We start from the raw sequence: 19,216 nt of genomic DNA, 5'->3' as shown, positions 1-19,216 counted from the left end.
GCATGCATGGGCAGTGGCAGCACAGGCTGTTCCCACTTCACCTCTTCAGCTGAAGGTGAGTGAATTGGCCCAACACACAACTTATTGTTTGGGTTGTCTAATACCAGACATTCCCCCACCCTCTCCCTCCTGCGAGTTAGAATTCCTGCCAAAAATATTTTCTTACAAAATCTTATGCTTCTTTATTTTGCGAAATGTATTTTTCCCCACTGGCATCTGGGAATATGCATCATCTAATTAGCCAAATAGATTTTCAGTTCAGCCCAATCATTTCCTTATCTAACATCTGAGGCCCAGCATCGCTTGGGGGATTTTGCAGGCGCAGAGGTCCTCATTAACTCTGATCTTCAATTACATTGATTATAAGACTGCCTCCATAACAGTGCTGCACAGATCAGAGGGGAGCCAAAAAACCTCTGCCTTTAAGTGGTGTTTTGCAAAACTTACCAGGGTAAAAGCCTCTAAAAAGAGGGGAGAAGAAACCTGCAAGGAGCAGGGTGGGCAGAGGGAACTGCCAGGTAAGCCCAGGAACCCACAGCCACCTTTCCACTTAGGGTGAGGACTTGCAACATGGGCAAAATTTGCAACCACTGTCTGCAGATTGGAATTCTTCTCAGAGATTACACCCAAGCATAGCAAATCTATAAATCCAGGGTCTATAGCCATGAAACTTTAAGGCTTATGACCTTTAGTAAAGGACTGGGACATCATTTTTTTAAGCACCAACTTACTTTGATGAAATCCAAGAGATTAAAACAGCAAGACAATAAACCTCCAGCAGCAGCAACCCCACATGAACCTGCCTGAAGACAAACTCTGATTTCCTTTTGAGGAAGATCCCTGATGCTGAGCAAGAGGCAGCCCTCCTCACCCTCACCCTGCAGCACATTATCCATGCAAAGGATAAAACCAGCAAAGCCTCAAGTCAAGCGTCCCATTGAGTGACCTCATTTTCAGGCATCTCAAGAACTCAGCACCATCCAAACCCAAGCCCTAATTTTACATAAACGCAAGTCTTTGACACTCAGAGTGTTTGTATACCATAAACATATTCAGAGGAGCATCTCTGCACTCAAAGCCAACGGAGGCTGCCAAGGCACTGACTGCTCAAGCAAATGAGGATTAGACTCAGGCTCCAGCAGCTCTGGAGACACAGCAAGGCAGGAGCTGCCCCACCAAGGCTGCAGGATACATCTCAATCAGACACGTGGCAGCACTAAATCACTGGGTAAACCCTCCAGCACCACTGGAAAGAGCAAAAACAAAGAAGTTTCTTAGAGCCATGTGGTTTTATCTCTAATTACTCTTTTTGATGAATTTTTAAAGATAGCTTTAAACAACAATAACAACAGTTGCTGGTTTCTTTTACCAAACAGAAATGCACCAAGAACCCTTTGGGAGTGTTTACTATTTACATGTAGGTGTCTATGTAGTAACCTGTCAATTTTGTTTTCCTCCTGATTTTCCCAGCTCCCTAATAAAGAGCAAGGCTTGGGAAGCACGTAAAGTTGTTTTGAGACTCGGCTACAGACAACTCCCTCTGCACCCAAGGACTGAAGAGTGAAACCAGCAGCTCTCGATTAAATCCCTACTTAATGAACCCCACTTCTGGTTAAAATACAGCCTGGAAGTCACAGAAGCAAAGCTGACACAAACCAGACACATTATTGGAATTCAGAAAGATGAATGTGGCTGGAGCTGGCAGAGCATCTTGGCCCAGGAGCTGATGCACCCAGGGGAAGAGCCCATGGTCAGATGGGTGATAAAGGGGTGACCTCTGGAGTATAAAATAATCTAGGTCGGAAAAAACCTCTCAGACCAACAAATCCAACTGTTCTCCCAAGATGGCCAAGATGACCAGACCATGTCCTCATGTGCCACATCCACATGCCTTTTAAATCCACTCCATCTGTGCCAGGGCTGGACAACCCTTTCTGTGAAGAAATTTTTCTTTATATCTGACCTAAACCTCCCCTGGTGGAACTTGAGGCCATTTCCTCCTCTCCTATTTCTTCTTATTTGGGAGGAGAGGCCAAACCCCACCTGGTTCCACCCTCCTGTCAGGGAGTTCTAGAGAGTGAAAAGGTCTCCCTGAGCTTCCTTTTCTCCAGCTCCCTCAGCTGCTCCTCATCAGACTTGTGCTCCAGCCCCTTCCCCAGCTCCAGGTATTTTAAAGATTAATTACTTAATTTGATTTTAGTAAATCTGATGGATAAATCATCCTCATTAGCAAGTTTTCCAGGGGGTTGGTGTGTTTGAAAAGCAGAAGTGAAAACGTTTGAATCCAAAATTCCTGAATTCAGGCTCAGTGTAAAATGGAGGTTTTCCTATGTCAGACTGAAAAAACCCCAAACCTGGGGAAATTAAAGGTTTTAGTTTCCTTCCTTTCCTTTTCCTTTTCCTTTTCCTTTTCCTTTTCCTTTTCCTTTTCCTTTTCCCTTTCCTTTCCTTTCCTTTCCTTTCCTTTCCTTTCCTTTCCTTTCCTTTCCTTTCCTTTCCTTTCCTTTCCTTTCCTTTCCTTTCCTTTCCTTTCCTTTCCTTTCCTTTCCTTTCCTTTCCTTTCCTTTTCTTCTTTCTTCCCTTTCTTTTCTTCCATTTCCTTCCTCCCTTCCTCAGAGGAGGGAGGAGACAACTTCCAGCAAGGGAACTTCTCTCATCTCTGCAGCTGAGTGTGTGGTAAGATTTTGAGAGATGTTCACAGACACTCTCATCACCTTCGCTCCCACTGAAAACACAATCAAACAAACACCACAATCTCGGTCCCTTTATAGCTTACCTGGGAAATAAACAACAGGAAAAGGCATTCTACAAATATTTTGAAAGCTAAAATTGTGATGATTTCAAAGCCTTTTCACAAATTTCTTCTCTTCACTTTCAAAGAATCCACAGGCACAAAACAGTTTTCAAGAGTCTCCATCGCGCACGTATCAAAACCACCTTGAAAAGCTCTGAAAGGGCAGGTCGAGGAACAAATCCTTTCAGAAACTACCGAGAACAAACATTTTCTAAGCAAGAGCTGTTTCAAACACCTTCAGCTTGCTGGGAACATCAGCTGGGTTTGTTTTCCCTAACATGTACCTCTCGATGGAGGGAAGGGGAGTGATGGGGGAGTTCAGGGGGGTAAAACCCACTGCAAACCACCCTCCTAAAACCTTCCTCGAGGACCTCAGACCCTACAAAATCACCCCCACACCCACTTTGAAGCACACCTTCAGCTGCTACCTGCAGTTCCCAGAGCAGATCCCAGCACAGACACTCTCTGAAGACACCTGGAGGGACTGTCCACCCTGCTGTCCTCCACTGCCAACCTCCCAGGTGTCCTCCTAGACACAATTTTTGAGCTTCCCCCTCAAAAGTTTGCTGAAATCCCCCTTCAACACAGACATTTAGGTCTCATGGTAAAGCAATCATCAACCAAAGAGAAAAAACACAACTAAACAACAACTCCCTACCCACAATCACCTCCCATTGCAGGACATGTCTCTCAAATGCTGTTGGCTTTACAAGCCAGGCAATGCCATGGAGCAGCGTGGAGAACACCAGGACACAGCTACAACTCCCTCCCAGCACCACGAGGTCCAGCAGCCCCTCAGGGGATTGATTTGTTTGGGTTTCTCTGTGTGTGTGTTTTCCACTCCCCCTGTTCCTTCCCCAGCGCTGATCAAAGCCAGATGAGTTAAGGCAGCATCAGAAGTTCATGTCTCTCATGCTGGGGTCTCCTTCAAAGTTCAGTGGATTGCTTAAGCCCTGACAAAAGAGGCTTGAAGTTTTGACATTTCAAAAATCATTTTTCAAGAACACAACAGGATAAAACAGCTCAGAAGAGATATCTAACAAGGGAAAAGAACAAAGCACCCAAAAGGCAGCCAAAAGGGTTTGGCTTTTCCATTCTCTTTCTTTTCAAGGGAAAAGATCAAAACATAATTTTTTTTTGAAGAACATCTATTTCTTCCTCCCTCTGCGCTCTTTGTCATCTTTGGTCCATTCAGTGTTTCTTGGCCAACAAAATTCCTTTTCATCTAAAATTAGTATTTTGTGTTGGGAAGCAATGGGAGGTCATACTATAGGTTGCTATTAATGTATCCATCCCTATACTATCATACAATTCTAATCCTGTTACAGATATTTTTTATGATTACTAGAGGAAAGATGATCCCTCTTGCTTCATTCTATAGGCACAAAGAATAACCCTATTTGATTTCTTTAGAGACCCTTTCTTATCCTTGATAAACTTGAAAGGACATTGCCCAAAGAGACAACTCCTCCCCTATCAGCTCTTCCCCTTGATCAGCTCTCCCTCTCCTGTCCTGCTTCCAGGGCATGAAAACTTCTGCTTCCTAAATTTCTCCCAGAAAATTCTGAAGAATCAGACAGACTTTGGATGCCCAGGACACACATGCACTGACCTAAGCAAGGAAATGGGGCTTGGGGCAGGATTGCACCCACAGACTAACACAGTGCTCAGCTTTACCATCCCTGCTCAGCACAAAACCAGGTGATTTGGGAATAATTTAAATGGTTTTCAGTCAAACTCTAAGTTCTATAGTCTAGTTTGAATCCAGGGATAGCATCACACCAGGTTAAAATCCAAGCCAAGCCACTTTGTTTTTCCCCCAGTTATTTCTCTCTTGGAACAAGGGAAAATGCTTAACCAGAAAGTTATGATAAAAAGATTTGAAAACACCACAAGCCTACAGACACACTTTTCATTCAGTCCTCCCTCAGATAAAGTTCACACAGTTTATATCTCACAGTGCTTGACCCCAGGGTGTATTTTCAGCACATGAACTGTACCCATGGGCTCTCACATCACCAACCCAACGATGATCAAACCTGGAGACCTTCATCCCTTCAAAACACCACCAATCCTGCCAGAGTTTTTCCTCCCTGGCAAAGCATAAGTCAATTAGTGATACAACCCCGTGTGTAATTACAGCTCAGACTGGAACCACCTTTCCTGTGGGAGGAGCAGGGTTACAATTTAAGTGTTAAATTGCACTTTCCCGATCATTCTGACAGACTCTTTCTTTGGGTTTTCTTGTCAGTCAGTCTTGATTTCTCCAGGGCTGAGTTTCTGACAAACACCACAACTATTTAACTTTATAAGGCAGGTGATGGCTCAGCCAGCTTTTCCCAAACCCAAACGAGAAGCAATCTGCCCTTCCTGCCTTGTGGTCAAGCTCAGGCTGCAACGAGATCTCCCATGGCAGCATCAGACAAGATAATTGAGGAGTTCTTGGTAAGATCACATCTCTGTCCTCAGAAGGCATCTGGGCCAGCAGCGGCTGAGACAGAAATGAGCCTCCTGAAAAAAAACCTTCTCCTTAATGCTCTGTATCTCCCAACTCCCACGCTGCAGCCTGGGGCTCTTTAGCAGTGATGCTCTCCAGATATCAGAAAAGGGTTCAGGGAAATCCAGCCTGAATCTAATCACATCACAAAGCACAGAGGAGCTATGATAAGCTTGTTGTATGAACACAGAAGTCAGTGTTTGCATCTCTCCATCTCTGGGAGGGAGCAGGTTAGCTGGTCAGAGATGAGCCATCCCTCCAAAAAAAAAAAAAGATAATAAAAGGTGTTGGTAAAGCTCAGCAGGTGCCAGGAGATGCTCTCTCCCCGGGGTGGGCACATCCTGCCTCTGTCAGCATGCAACACCTCCCAGCTCTGAACAAGCTCCTGCTGACACCCTCCAAACACCAACACCAATCCCACTGGCTCTGCTCCAGTCAATCCTGCAAAGGAGAAGGAAGAAGCATTTGGCTTCCCTTGCAAATGGAGCTGCCCCAGGTGCTGGGAATGCCTGTGGCAGGCACAGGGCTGGGGGAGCCGGCCAGCAGCCGAGCAGGTTCACAAGCCTGTCAAAGCCGCGATAAAAACATGATGTACTTCAGCCTCCAGAATCTTATTAGTTCTTCATGCAAAGAGCGTTCACGCCGTAAAACCGCCTTGGAATCCCTTTGATCCACGCTGATACAGTTCATAAATTGATGTTAATATTTAGAGTTCATGTCTGGTAACGCTGCAGCCATTTGCTCACATTTTCTTGCCAGGCAAGCAGACACGGGAGCAGGAGTGAGCTGTAACACAGGCACGGAGGTGACCCTGGTGATTGCGAGCTGATGAAATAAAATGCAATTTGCAAAGCTGCCCCCAAACATGGCCACCTTACACGAAACACTCAGGGTTTGGGGCATCCAGACGTGACACCGAGTGCAACAGGAAAGTGTTGCTTCTGTCAAAGCCCTGACCCAGGTCTCCACACAGCAAAAACCCCGAGGGGAGAAAACAGCGCAAGAAAAGGCTTATTTTAAGCCAGTCAATTCCTTCTGCAGATTTCAGAAGGGAACTTGTGGGGCTGGGAGCAGCTACAGAATGTGGGGGACCGCAGCAGCAGAATCCTCTGAAAGCCTGGAGAGATCATAGAATTGCAGAATCCTTTGGGCTGGAAGAGACCTTAAAGGTCATGTTCCACTGCTCTCCCATGAGCAGGGACACCTTCCACTATCCCAGGCTGCTCAGAGCTCCATCCAGTCTGACCTGAGACAGCTTTGAGATCACATCTTCTCCATCCTTCTGACACAAACCTGGGGAGCTTCACCTGTAAATCAGAGAGTGTCTCCAGCTTCTCCTTGCTGCCAAACAGGATGGGGACACAGCCAGCCCCCACCTCCCATGGCTCATTTCTGTGTGGCCACGCTTGCAGCACATCCTGAGTGCCCTGAGGGCATGAGGTAATGCCTGATCACATCCACGGGCTGAAGAAGACTGAGCAGGAAACGTCAAAAACAAACAATTTAAAGCAACACATTTAATTAAAACCAAAATGAGAAGTTGTTGCGAGTCCCAACAATTGCAGTCTGCAGAGCAATCTTCAGGGAAAATTAACACAGGCTGCTAATAGCAGCATCCAATTCACAGCGTCTTGGAGGAAAGAGGGATGGGGGAAGGTAGGAAATAATCTGCAGATGAAACAATTACTGATCAGCTGCGTGGCAAGGACAGCACGGCATCGCTCAGGCAGGCAGACGCAGATGCATGGAGATTAAAAGAATAAACAAAAAAGAAGCTCCCTCCACCTCTGCCATCTTGTCAGATGCTCCAACACAAAACACGGTTTCAAGCGGAAATTCCACTTCTGCTGCTCTCTTGGCTTTGCAAGGGCGAACCTGGGTTTGCTCTCAGGGCAGTGTTCATCCTGGGAGAGTTCATCCTCACTTGCAGGAGGGACAGAGACAACACATGGCCGGCTCAGCAGGGTGGGGACATCCCACACCAAGCTCTGATCCCACAGCTGAACACTGCCTGCCCACTTTGAGGTCCAAACCCACAGTGAGACCCTGCCTGCCCACACCAAGCTCTGTGCACCACTCTGTACATCCAGCCCACAGCCCAGTGAGGCGCAGAAGGATCACCACATCTCCCTTGGCACACATCTCTGAAGAGGAGGGAAGAAGGTTGTAAATGCCCCAAGATGTCTTTGACAGAAACCTGCTTTATGCCCTTTGCTTTATTTCCACTTATAAAACAAAGCCCTACAAGCCCCTTGCTAAACCCAGCTCTTGCTTCCCCCTCTGCACCACTGGAGGATCTCACCCACCTCTCCCACTAAAGTACAAACATCCACCCACACCGTATATAACCTCTCACAGGCTGTAAAACTGGGAAGCTTTAATTGATACTATATTTCATACTGTTGTGCAGCAAGGACATACTCCAGGCTGAGCCCTCCAGAGTATCTTTCTCCAGCCCTGCCTTCCCCTGCAAGCCGTTCCCATTGCTCCATCTCTACTTTTTGAATTATTACTTACAAGAAAAAAATAAAACCAAAAACCAACTATTGAATGTAGAGCTGAGTGGCTCACATATTCATAAGAGGTTTTATTACCCAGATGGAGGGGCTCTCTTTCCTTTCTTTCCCCCTTTGACACGGCTAAAGGGTCCTCTAAATAATGCCTTGCATTTCCATATCCTCATAAAAGCCACTACGGTTCTTTCCATAAATCTGAGCCACCTCTGAAATCAGAACAATTCCTTCTGCTCAGCACGGGCAGGGGCTGCCTCAAAGCGCAAATCCCTGGAGCAGCAGAAGGGAGGAGAGGATGCTCCAACCACTGCATTCGAAGAGAGGATTTAGAGGCACCAACTTATTTGTGGAAGCAGGAGGTCCCAACCCTCTCTGCCAACCCCAGCAGCTCCTGCCAGGCTCTCCTTGATCCAGCTGCTCCATGAAGTGAAGGCACAGCAGCTGTACAAACCAGGCAATAACTGCTCAGCGGGGAGCGAGGCAGGGGTACCCCATCAAATGAACAAAAGGAAGAAAACAAACCGAGGGAGAAATAAGGGCAATAGAGACAGGCTGGTTATTATAGAACTGCTGCTTGGAATATATCCTCCTAGCTTAGCTGCCAGTTGGCTTCTGGTCCCAGTCCTTCCCCTCCCCTTTCCCACCCTGCCACTCCAGCAGGCTCTGGAGCTGCTTTCTCTAATGCCATTCTTGCTGCAGCAGGAAAAGCTGCTCTCCTCCAAGGCTGGAGACATTTGGGGAGGCTTCCCCCCTCTTCCTTTTCTTGGCTCTGGCTGCTGGCACAGCAGAACTGCCTGGCATCTATTTAAAGTTTCCTTCAAAGCCGAGTTCTCATCGTCTAGGAGAGGGATTTCTTTCAGCCTCTGCCTTTGTTTGGCTTCTCCTGCAGAGGTGCCGGTAGCGGCTCCGCTTTCAGATTTTCCTTGGCTCCTGGCGCCTATTGAAATCCCACATTTGAAAAGGGAATGAGAGGGCACCGCTCCCTCGCAAGGAAACATTTCCCGTGAATGCAGCATCCCTGCCTCCTCGCAGAGCCTGCCTTATCATCCTGTACAACACCAAAGGGAACAGCTTCAGGAACCAGACGATTTCAGCACACGGCGACACTTGCAAGACATGGTGCCACCGACGGGTGCCACGCCAGAAGCTGCTTCAAGACTGATCAAAGCTCCCAGACTCTGCCAGGCCAAACACGTCGGCTCTGTTGTCACCTCGGTGCCACAGGGATGCTCATGCCAACCCCCTGTAAAAAGCAGATTTAAACCCCCACAGGAGATCTCCAGGGAGGAGCAGTTCTTCTCTTCTCCATCAGCATCAGACTCCAGGTGCCGAGCCTTGGCGAGCACATCCAGCCACATTTTTCCTGCATATCATTGAAATGTCTCAACCCAGCTCAGCTCTGCGATGTCTTTAAATGCTTTGTAATATTTTGCTGCCAGTTGGGTGGCGCCTTGGGATTTGTTGTTATTCAGAAAGAAGGGACAACTTTAAGAGCTTTTTCTCTTCCCAGGCAAGGGACTGTCATTGCATAAAATGATGAGATTTCAGGGAAAGTGATAGCCACTGCAAAATGTCTTGGCTGCTTCTATGGGAAGAATTTGACTGTTTCTCATAAAAAATATTAAAAAAGTTTTCGCAGTTTGTAATTATATTTTACAGTTTCATTACAAAGCTCATTTTAATTCTTCTCCAAACCGTTGTTACCAGTCTTCTTGCCACTTTCTCTTCAGAAAAGTCATTAAGTCAGGACTGGAGATCATCCCATTTCCCCCAGTTTCAAGGATATTAATCTGTTTTATTGGTATTTCATTGTCATTTTCATTTGAATGTTCCCTGCATTTGCATAATTTGCATTGCCACCCCTTTCCTGGTGACAAGCACAGGCTCAGCTTTTCACTTTCATTTTACAGAATCTCATTGCATTTTGTTTATTTTCTTTTTCAGGGCACGCTGCCTTCCCAGAGCCAGAACCACAAGCGGGGAGCAGGATGTTTCCATCACTGCCTTCCTGGCTGACCATCAGCAAGCACCAGAACCAGGGTGAACTCCCAGTCCAAGTGCTGAACTGGCCAGTGCCCATCCCAAAGGGACACAAGTTAGCACTGAAGCAACCTCATTCCCCAAATGCAAGAGTTTCTTTCTCCAGCAGCATGGAATGATGACCTGTGAAGATTTCAAATATTCATCTGCAGCTTGGACAATCCTTAAAGCCTTTTAGAAGCAGGTCAAGGTATAGACAAGTCTCTTGTTTCAAATCATCTAATCACACAATGGTTCGGCTTGGAAGGGACCTTAAACATGCTCTCATTCCACCCCCCGCCATGGGCAGGGACACCTTCCACCAGACCAGGTTGCTCAGAGCTCCATCCAAACTGGCCTTGAACACTTTCAGGGATTTGGCATCCACAATTTGATGTTATCTTCATGTCTCCACCACTGATGTTCAGTTCCTCCAATGTGTGAACATAAAGCAAACATTCTCCTCTTTCTCATAAGGGCCAAGTCATGACCATTGGGATAACCCAAATACCCAGAGGTCACTCTTAGCAGGGCTAATCCCTCTTCAAACACACTGCTGACTCCCACTCACCCATGGGGTGCTGATTTCAGCCCCTCTCCATCATCCCCTGCAGCTCTTGTCCGTCTGTGTCTCTTTAACCATCTCCCCCTCCCCAAAAGATTAAACCCCAAGGAGCTGCCCTCCACCCCAAAGCCCCCAAAGCAGGGAGCTGTCCCAGAGCTGGCTTCACCAGGACACCCCAGCAGCTGCTGATGCACTGGCTGCATGCAGCACATTTCTGGCAGAAAGCAAGTGCCCCTCTGCATGCCCCAAGCAGTGAGACGACTGCAGGAGCTGAGGAATTGGAACCGACTGAATAATGGGTCCTGTCTGCTGGAAGAAAATGAAATTTGCCCTCATGTTACTGAAAACTTGCACTTGACGCTCACTGCACATTATAAAGAAAAGGTCAGTGAAACACAACAAATGCAAGGAGCCCAGTTGGAGAAAGCAATAAATAGTGACAGCAGCACTCGTCTAATTTTTCAAAGCATCTCTGCCTTTGCTCAAACCTCAGCAATTTCCCTCTCTGCCGCTGTAAGGGCTGGGATGAGCAGCAGGAGTCCTGTCTGTGCAGCTCCCAGGGCTCCTCAACGAGTTTGGAGGAGAACAGGAATATCCACCAGACACAATTAGCATCAATGATAACAACGATAATATTAATTGACGTGACTGAGATTTTGGTCTCAGGCTCGCAGATGTGCTTCTGAAAAGGGAGATCCCTGCAGTCAAACACAGCTGGGGCATTCCCAAAGAGAGGCACCTCCACGTCCCAAACACACCCGGGGGGCAGCAGGAGGGTCTTACCATCAGCAATGAAGTGCTCGGGGACGTGGAGTGTCACCTTGACGGTCAGCGGGCAGGAGAGCTGGGAGCCACACACCACAGCCAGCACGCAGGAGCTGACCGCGATCAGGGTCAGCGCCGTCTTGTTCACAGGGCTCTTCATGGAACCTGCAAGGCACACAGAGGGTGGACAAAAGGTAAAGCTGGACCCAGGGCTTCGTCAGCAGAGGCAGGAGAGCCCCAGCCTGGGGAAGAAAGGCATTGAAAAGGAGGATGGCAACGCAGCAGGAGTTTGCACATCCTGTGACTCCCATCACACCTCGTTTAGCATGGGGCTTTGTTTTGCCAGAGGAAGGAGAAAACCTGCTCAAAGCTCTGCACAGACCTCTCCCTGGGAACTTCTCCTCCCTGGAATCACTCGGCACACCTGCTGTGCTGCCCTGCTGAAACCAGCATCACTTCTTGTCAACACTGGTTGGCTTGGCAACCCACTGTGAAACCCTCGTGGGGCAGGACAACATTAGGATGGCTGAATCCCTATCAGCTACAGCTGGGTGGGACAGAATGCCCATGTTTCATAGGGAATGGGGTGAACCTGTGCAACACAGAGTCATCCAGAGAGACCTGGCTGCCTGTGAAGATTCGGGTCCTCTTACAGGATGCAGACTGGGAATGTCAGGTGACATTCCCAAATGAAACCCCCTCTGCTGATGGAGATGACAAAGAACTGTCCCATGCCACCACAACCCCCATCACCAGGTATCCACTGCCCAAGCAAGGAGCAGCCCAGCAGCCTGCATCCTTGAGGCACTGATCCCACTTGACCTGGGGGCTGCTCTGGCTGCACTGCATCCCCCACATCATCCAACACCTTGTGACAGTGCCCTGCTTTGCTGCAAGATGACAACAGACACCTTGCAGGACAGCCAGCTCCTTCTCCAAGGCCTGGGATGCCACTTGCAGGGTGAGTCCATGACAAGGAGAGGGCACAGCCCAGCCATGAACCCAGAGGCTGCACAGCCCATTCTGGTGCAGCTGACATGACCAGAGCTGACCACAGCCCTGCTCAAGATTCAGGTGAGGACACCTCTTTATTTTCAGTAGCCCATGCAGCCTCTCCCTGCTTGCCCCCTAGCCCTCAACATCTCATCAGCAAAGCGAGATTTAAAAATGGATTCAACTTAGCATTTGCACACCCTGCAATTTGCCTAAAGCTGCTGCTGGAGGTGCTGGTTCTGGGGCAGGGACCTCATGCTCAGCACAACCTGTCCCTTCCAGGCAGGGCTCTAAGCCCCACCTCAGCACCACCAGGTAGGAGTCTGCCCAGGGGATGCTCCAACCAGGATTTGCAGGACAGGAGAAGTGGCTTATCTGCTGAAAAATACCCCCATCACTGAGGCCTGCAAACTGATTATTTATGAAGCATCTTCTGCTTTCCTTATGCATGGATCATCTGAACAGCCTTCCCACTCTTATTTCACAGCTTTATTGCCAATCCCCTGTGCCCCTCACCTTGCAATCCCCTTTTTTCCTTCCCAATCTTTATTCATATCATCAGCATAAGTTAGCACCTCCATGGGAGGCAAAATCCTCCTCTTGCTGGGCATACTGTGCCTGCCACAACCCCTGCTTGGTTTGAAGTTACATCAGGAATGCAAAAAGAAAAAAGAGGGGGAAAAAAGGAAAAAAGGCAAGAGAAAAAAGCCTCCATCATGATAAGTGGACGAAATCAAATATACAATGGACCAGACAATGTTGGATTTCACCATTATAAATCACCTTTCAATCCAGGGTCTTAAAGTGCTTTGCAAACATTAAATCATAAATCCCTTATGAGTGAGACAAGTATTATCCCCTTTTCACAAAGAGCCTGAATCCCAGGTATGATGGCAGCTTTCACCAACCTGCAGCCGGAGTGGATCTGAAGGAATTAGGATTTCACATCCCCACTGGTCCATGCGGCTTCTTCTCTCCCCATGACTCAGAGGAGAGCTGCACAGGAGCTTGAAACAGCAAAAAGCCTTTCACAGTTCCATGAGTTTGAGCTTGGCTGCCCAAGGAAAGGGACAATTGCTCCAAGTCTCCCGTAACTCCCTTCCCTCCTGCACTCACTCATTTCCAGCACTGCTAATCACTGACCTCTAGAAGTGCCTGACGTTGGTTTTGACCAACTGAACCAAAACAAGGGGGCTTCTGCTTGAGCAGAAATTGGATTTCCAGCTCAGCTCTTTATTGCTCATGACCAGTTTGCTGCCAGGTTTGAAGGGAGACTGCTGGAAAAGTATTTAAAGAGAGGGAGAGGGTGTTTTTTTCTGTCCCCTTCCCTGCTCTTCAGACCACTGACACTCCAGCACTGCTGTGCTGCATTTCAACACCTATCTGGAGATAGTCAGCTTCTCTCCAAGCCTCTAAAACCACAAGCAAATATATTTTCAGCAAGTTCCTGCTAACCAGACCCACCTCAACAGGTTCATCAAGACTTCACCCCAGTCCAGAGGTGAGACAAACTTATCCCTTCCTTTTTCAGCCCTGGGAGGGAATCCAAACCCAGTCTAGTAGCTCAGGCAGCCCCATATAAACCCAATGCCACAAATCAGAGCTTGGCCTGGCTAAGCCTGTGCTTTCCCTCCTCTCCTTGTCACCTCCAGGCTTCCAGGGAAGTGTCTGAAGAGCAGATTTGAAAATCCAGGTGCTCCAAACGAGCTGGTATTAACATCCTTTACCAAGAGGAGTAAGCTGGGTGGGGAATACAAGACCTTCATGGATGGCTGAGAGCCCCAGCACCCAACACAAATCCTGGATTGGGTCTTGTGGGGTCCAAAAAGCCCAGGAGGAAGATGGAGAGCAGGCATGGCTGAGACCAAACTTGCTCCCCAGATCTCTCTGCCCTAATAAATGCTTCATACATTAAGATGAGCTCTCTGTATTTTTAATTGAAGATGTTTGTGTAGTTTTTGAGTGGTTGCAACAAAGTAAGTGGATGTCCAAGTGCTCATCCAGGCAGTTTTAGAGGGAAAAACATGGATTTTTTAGAGGGAGGCAGACCCGGGGAGTTGGCACCCAAGAAGTGGGCTGGGCACACCACCAGGATGGAAAATAACAATAAACTATTTCTATCCAAACAGGGAGAAGTCACCTCTCCCCACAGCCCACAAAATCCAAGGTGAGAGAAGCAGAAAGGAAAGGCAAACTGTTCCATTTCAGGGCAGAATTGTACCTGAGATGCTCCCTGCTAGTGATCCAGGGGAAGCTTAATTAGACTGGAAAACAAGGAGTGGCCAGCACTGTGGTCAGAAGGGCTCTGGCCACCACCACCTTCCCCACCCAGGACTTTTTTGTCTCCCCTCACACCCCAGAGCAAATTATCCTGCTGAGGATGTGGGTCCCTGTGCAGACAGCTCAGGAAATGCTTGCAAAGCACCACAATCCCCCGAAGATTTTGCACCTGCTGCAAGATGAAGATAAATGCAAAGCCAGTGGTGTAAACACTCAGCAAACAGCCCCTCCAAACGCACCGTGTCTCCTTTGAAATATCATTTCCTTGTGCATTTAATTACTCACTGCTTTGTACACTTTCCCTTGCCCGCCCAAAAGACAAGGGGGGGAAAAAAACCCCAACAAAACTCTGGGCTCAATTCTTTTTAATATTGGCAGCGCTGCCTAAATTTAGTGGGGGAAAAGAAAAGAGAAGGTGTGTTCAGAACACGTATGGATTTATGAGCACCACAAATATCCCGTGTTCTCGGTAATATGCTGTTTCTAAATCAAGCTCATAAATACATGCTTGGGAGATTAGTCTATAAAAAAAAATAAACTTTAATTACCCCCTCTTTATCAGCACACAGCCCGTGGTGTTAACCATATGTGGGTGTTAAACGCCAAGTGCTTTGCAATCTTCCCCGCCCCCCCGGGAGATAATAGCATCACACAGAACAGTTCCGTGGCCACTCGGATATGGAAATGTATTCCCAACACCGAGGAAGACAGGGCTGGGGAAGGCGAGCGGGAGAACAGCGAGTGCTGGAAGTGCTTAGCAACCCCCGTGCTGCATGCAGAGCGCCCAGCATGGGGACAGCAGCACCCCCGGGGACACAGCAGCACCCCTGGGGACAGCCAGCCCACCCCTAGCCCAGCTCACAGAGCTCCCAGCCCCGGGATGCTCCCGGAGCACGCCGGAGCTGCTGCCGTGTCGGAGGAATTGGGCTCCTAATGATCTTTCGATATGTTCCAGCAGAGGCTCATTAATAGGATAGAGCAGCGTTTCCAGGACAGCCTCACACACAGACACATCTCGAGGTGTTTTACAAGGGGCAGATCATGTCCAATCAAATCAAATGCCAATTAAGACAAGCAGCGGTGTTGGCAGGCAGCTCTGGACATGGAGCACCCCTGCACGGGGAGAAGCACAGCCTGTCTGCCCTCCTGCCCTGCAGCCTGCCCTTCTACGGCACGATGGTCCCTCTTTCCAGCACTCCAGACACCTGGGATGGCATGGGTTGGGATGGGATGGGATGGGATGGGATGGGATGGGATGGGATGGGATGGGATGGGATGAGAAATCCTCCTTCCAGCCAGACACAGCTCTTCCGCACTCTGACCCTACCAAGCCTCCATGGATTTCTCACAGCCACTTCCTTCTAAAGAGGATGGATGTGGATGCAGTGAACCCCCCAGGCAGGGAGAGCACAGGCAGTGTTTCATCACACACCCTCTACACCACACCTGGCCCCAGCCTCTTCCTGAGGAGCCTTCTCCATGGCAGTCCTGGAGGAATCCCAAATGAAGGTGCCCACAGCTACAGCCTGGATCTGGGTCAGGGCTTGGGCACAGGGCAGTCTCCAGCCTCATCCCAGAGTCAGCAGGACATGGATCAGCTCTGAAGTGTCACCTTTGCTTCCCCTGTGTTGGGGGAGACCCCCAGAGAGACCCTCCAAGGAGGCAGAGGGTGCACAGAGGAAGGGATCGGGGGAAGAGAAGAGGAAAGGCAGCCACATTGTGCAGCAGAAGGGTGAGATCAGTTGCTTCTGGATTTATAGGGGATTTGATCTTGCTAAGCACATGCTGAATCAGATTAATACTATTAACATTTATGAATTATCCTCTAGCAATTAGCTGAGACATCCTCCAGTACAGCACAGAGAACTGCAGAAAAGACAGTCCTGGGGTGTGGGATGAGGAGGAGGATGCCAAGGGGTGGCTGGGCACTGTGGGGAGGTTGGGATTTGGCCACTGGACCCGTGGCAAGGTCAAGGGCTCGTTGGCTGAGCTCCTGTGTGTCCCACTGAGCTCTTGTGTTCCTCCAGCAGCCCGAGCCTCGGCGCTTAAGGTGCTCCTGGAGCTATAAAGCCTTATGTACTGAATAAATGTATTTGCTTCCTAATTATACAGCTGTTGGTGGTGCTCCCCCTTTGCTCTGAGGCATTGTGCCTGCAGCTGGCAGGGAGGCGCCGACAGCAAATTCCAACCAAGAGGAGGGAGGGGGGAGAGATAAAGCCTTGAAGGCTGGGCAAGGAATGGAGTAAGGAAATAGAGATAACCAAAGTGGCACAGGTTGAGATGCTGATCCACCAGCCCCATCACCACCAGGGTCACCCTGGGCAGATTTTCCTGCCCACATCTCTTAGACCTCCCCTGGCACAGCTAAGGGGGGAAGAATTTGTGCAAACACAATCTGCTCTCCTGGCACTGTTACATTTTTTTGCATTTCTCTGGGCATGGACAATTAAAATCAATGAAGTCAGTTTTGCTTTCATGTTCTCGGTGCTGAATTGGTTGAGATAAAATCACATTAAAGAAACAGTTACATATTTAAAGGCAGATATTGCCTGCACTGGAATTTTCTTTCATGAAAATCAATGAAAGCACTTCTCCTGGAATTAAGGCCTGATCTTTTTTTGTTTTACACTCCAAATGAGTCCCAATTTTACAATATACAAGCACAAAGGCAAATCTGAGAGGAAGGCTTCATTTTAAGAAGAAGGGAAAGCAATTTTCAATACAGTGTAGCAAAAACATTATTCCTACAGGAAAAAGGGAAAAAAAAGTAATCATTATCTATGAAATAGTTTGTGTTGAGTCACAGCCCATGGAGGATTGTGCTCAGCAAGCGAAGGGCTGGTCAGACAGACGAATTGATTTTAGAAACCAGGAGAGAGCAGTGATGGAGGCCAGGCTGCCAGAGAGGGCTCAGGACCTGGCAGGAGATGTCCCAGAGGCTGGTGGCAAGAAATGCCCACAGACTCAGCAAACTGTTCATCCTGGCTGGACCTTCACCACACTGCCCATTGTCCCACTGCCATCCTGCAGGCAGAGCTGGGAGCTGGGAATTGGACTGCAATCTCAAAACAGAAAAAAGAGTCCCCAGCCATCTTTTCCCTCCATTCATTATTTTTGGAATAGATGCAAACTGACAGAACAGGATGAGAATACAAATCTCTGCTCTGCAACAGCTCCCTAGGGTTATGCCACATCCCTCCGTGCCTCAGTTTCCCCCAAGAGCCAAGAAACACACAAAACCACGCATGTGACATCCACCACCCTCTGCTTCCCTTCCTGCTCCAGCCAGGAGACAAATCCATCCTGCCACAGGAATCCACAACGAAACGCATCTTCATTTTCCAAGCGGCACCAACCCTCGCCCTCCTCCCGCCTGCATCCAGCTCCGTGTTTATGTTCTGCTTCCTGGGAAACAAGAGGCTCGTTACCATGCGGAGGGCGACAGCAGAGCGATTAGTGAAATTTGTTACCCACATGCTCTGAACAAAATTAAATTAAAAGTGCTGCTTTGCTGTCAAGATAAGGGCCAAGCCGGAGAGATAATTTTTCACTCTCAAACACTCAATTACTCGCTGAGGCTGTATCAGATACAATCGGAAAATAAATAAATAAATAGGAAGACCCGCACTGCCTCCAGGAACAGATGTAAAAGCCTTTATCTCCAGTGCAGTCCGGGGAAGTTAAAGAGCCTGCGGCCACCGCAGCTCCACCACACTTTACCTGCAGACCCTTGTGCTGCCCAGCTCCAGCTTCCAGCAGCAGCTCCTCTCCCAGCAGCTCAGCGCCCCTGGCATGGGCAGGAGCATGTGTGCACTCCCAAATCTACAGCCACCAGCGATTTAGGGAGCAAAGAGGCAGCTGGAGCTACCCCAGCCCAGCTTCCCTGCACAGCCAGAGTCCAGCAGGGATGGCAAGGGACTCAGAGTGGGTTTTATGTGCTGTTGCAGTGCCTCATTGCTCTGCAGGCAAAATAAGCCATCATGCAAAAGCAGCACGTTTGTTTGCTCGCTGGAAAAGCAGCATCCATGACGGAGAGAAGAGAATGGTTGGGAATTAGCAGCATCCCCCACTGTCACACTGCCCTGGGCATCACAGTGGGAGCATGGCTGTGCTGCTAGGGTGAAGCCTGGAGGGAGAGACCTTGGTGCTCTGGGGTGTAAAGACAAGATTTGTATCATGCAGACACCTCATCCCTGAGATTTTTGGATGTGCAGGTCGCACAGGAGCTGGGGTGTCCCCTCTGGGATGCTCTTTCCTGGCCTCACAAAGAGCAGCACAGCTCCACGTGCCTCAAACCAGGTGGGTGTGCACCCAGACTGACCTGTCCATCCATCCCTGCAGGCTCTGTGTCCCTTCCTTAAGAGTAGTAATAGCTCTCTGTCCCCTCCTAAGGAATCCTAACCTGTCCGTGCTGTGGGCTGACCACACGAGGAGGGGATGGACACAGGGCTGCCAGGAAGAGAGAAGCTCCCCAAGCACAGGCAGAACCAGACACAGACAAACGCATCCTTCCCTCATGCCACTGGAAGCAGCCCAAATTGCCATGTTTGCTTTGTCACCTTTTGTCTCCCAGCTGATTCCCAGCAGCATCTCCCCCAGTTTGAAGGTGAGTCAAGCCCGAGGCAGAGCAGGGGGTAATTCCTTGAGGAGAATGGCAGAGTTGGGGTGATGTGCTGCCTGCGGCATTCACTGAGCTCCAGCAAGGCTGGAGGCACCAGCAAAGCATGGAGAGCAGTACCCAAATTTCATTCTGCCCTTCGTTTAGTTCCCCATGAAATAATAAGTGCCTG

At 48.8% G+C, this 19,216-nt stretch overlaps 1 protein-coding gene across 5 annotated transcripts in view; it reads right to left on the bottom strand.

Annotated features, from left to right (window-relative positions):
• The window catches only part of ASTN2 (astrotactin 2), a 370,770-nt gene that overhangs the window by 181,963 nt on the left and 169,591 nt on the right, over nt 1-19,216 (bottom strand). For all 5 annotated transcript variants that reach the window (XM_085077209.1, XM_085077207.1, XM_085077208.1 and 2 more), the window contains one exon: nt 11,172-11,318. In XM_085077209.1, coding sequence (XP_084933335.1) covers nt 11,172-11,318 — 147 coding nt within the window. The remainder of the gene's footprint in view (nt 1-11,171; nt 11,319-19,216) is intronic.

This window comes from Lichenostomus cassidix, chromosome 17 (genome assembly GCF_008360975.1).
Source record: "Lichenostomus cassidix isolate B80296 chromosome 17, HeHo_3.0, whole genome shotgun sequence".
In the NCBI taxonomy this organism is placed as follows: Eukaryota; Metazoa; Chordata; class Aves; order Passeriformes; family Meliphagidae; genus Lichenostomus; species Lichenostomus cassidix.
The sequence above is the reverse complement of the archived record's forward strand: the minus strand, read 5'-3'. Positions and strand labels throughout refer to the sequence as shown.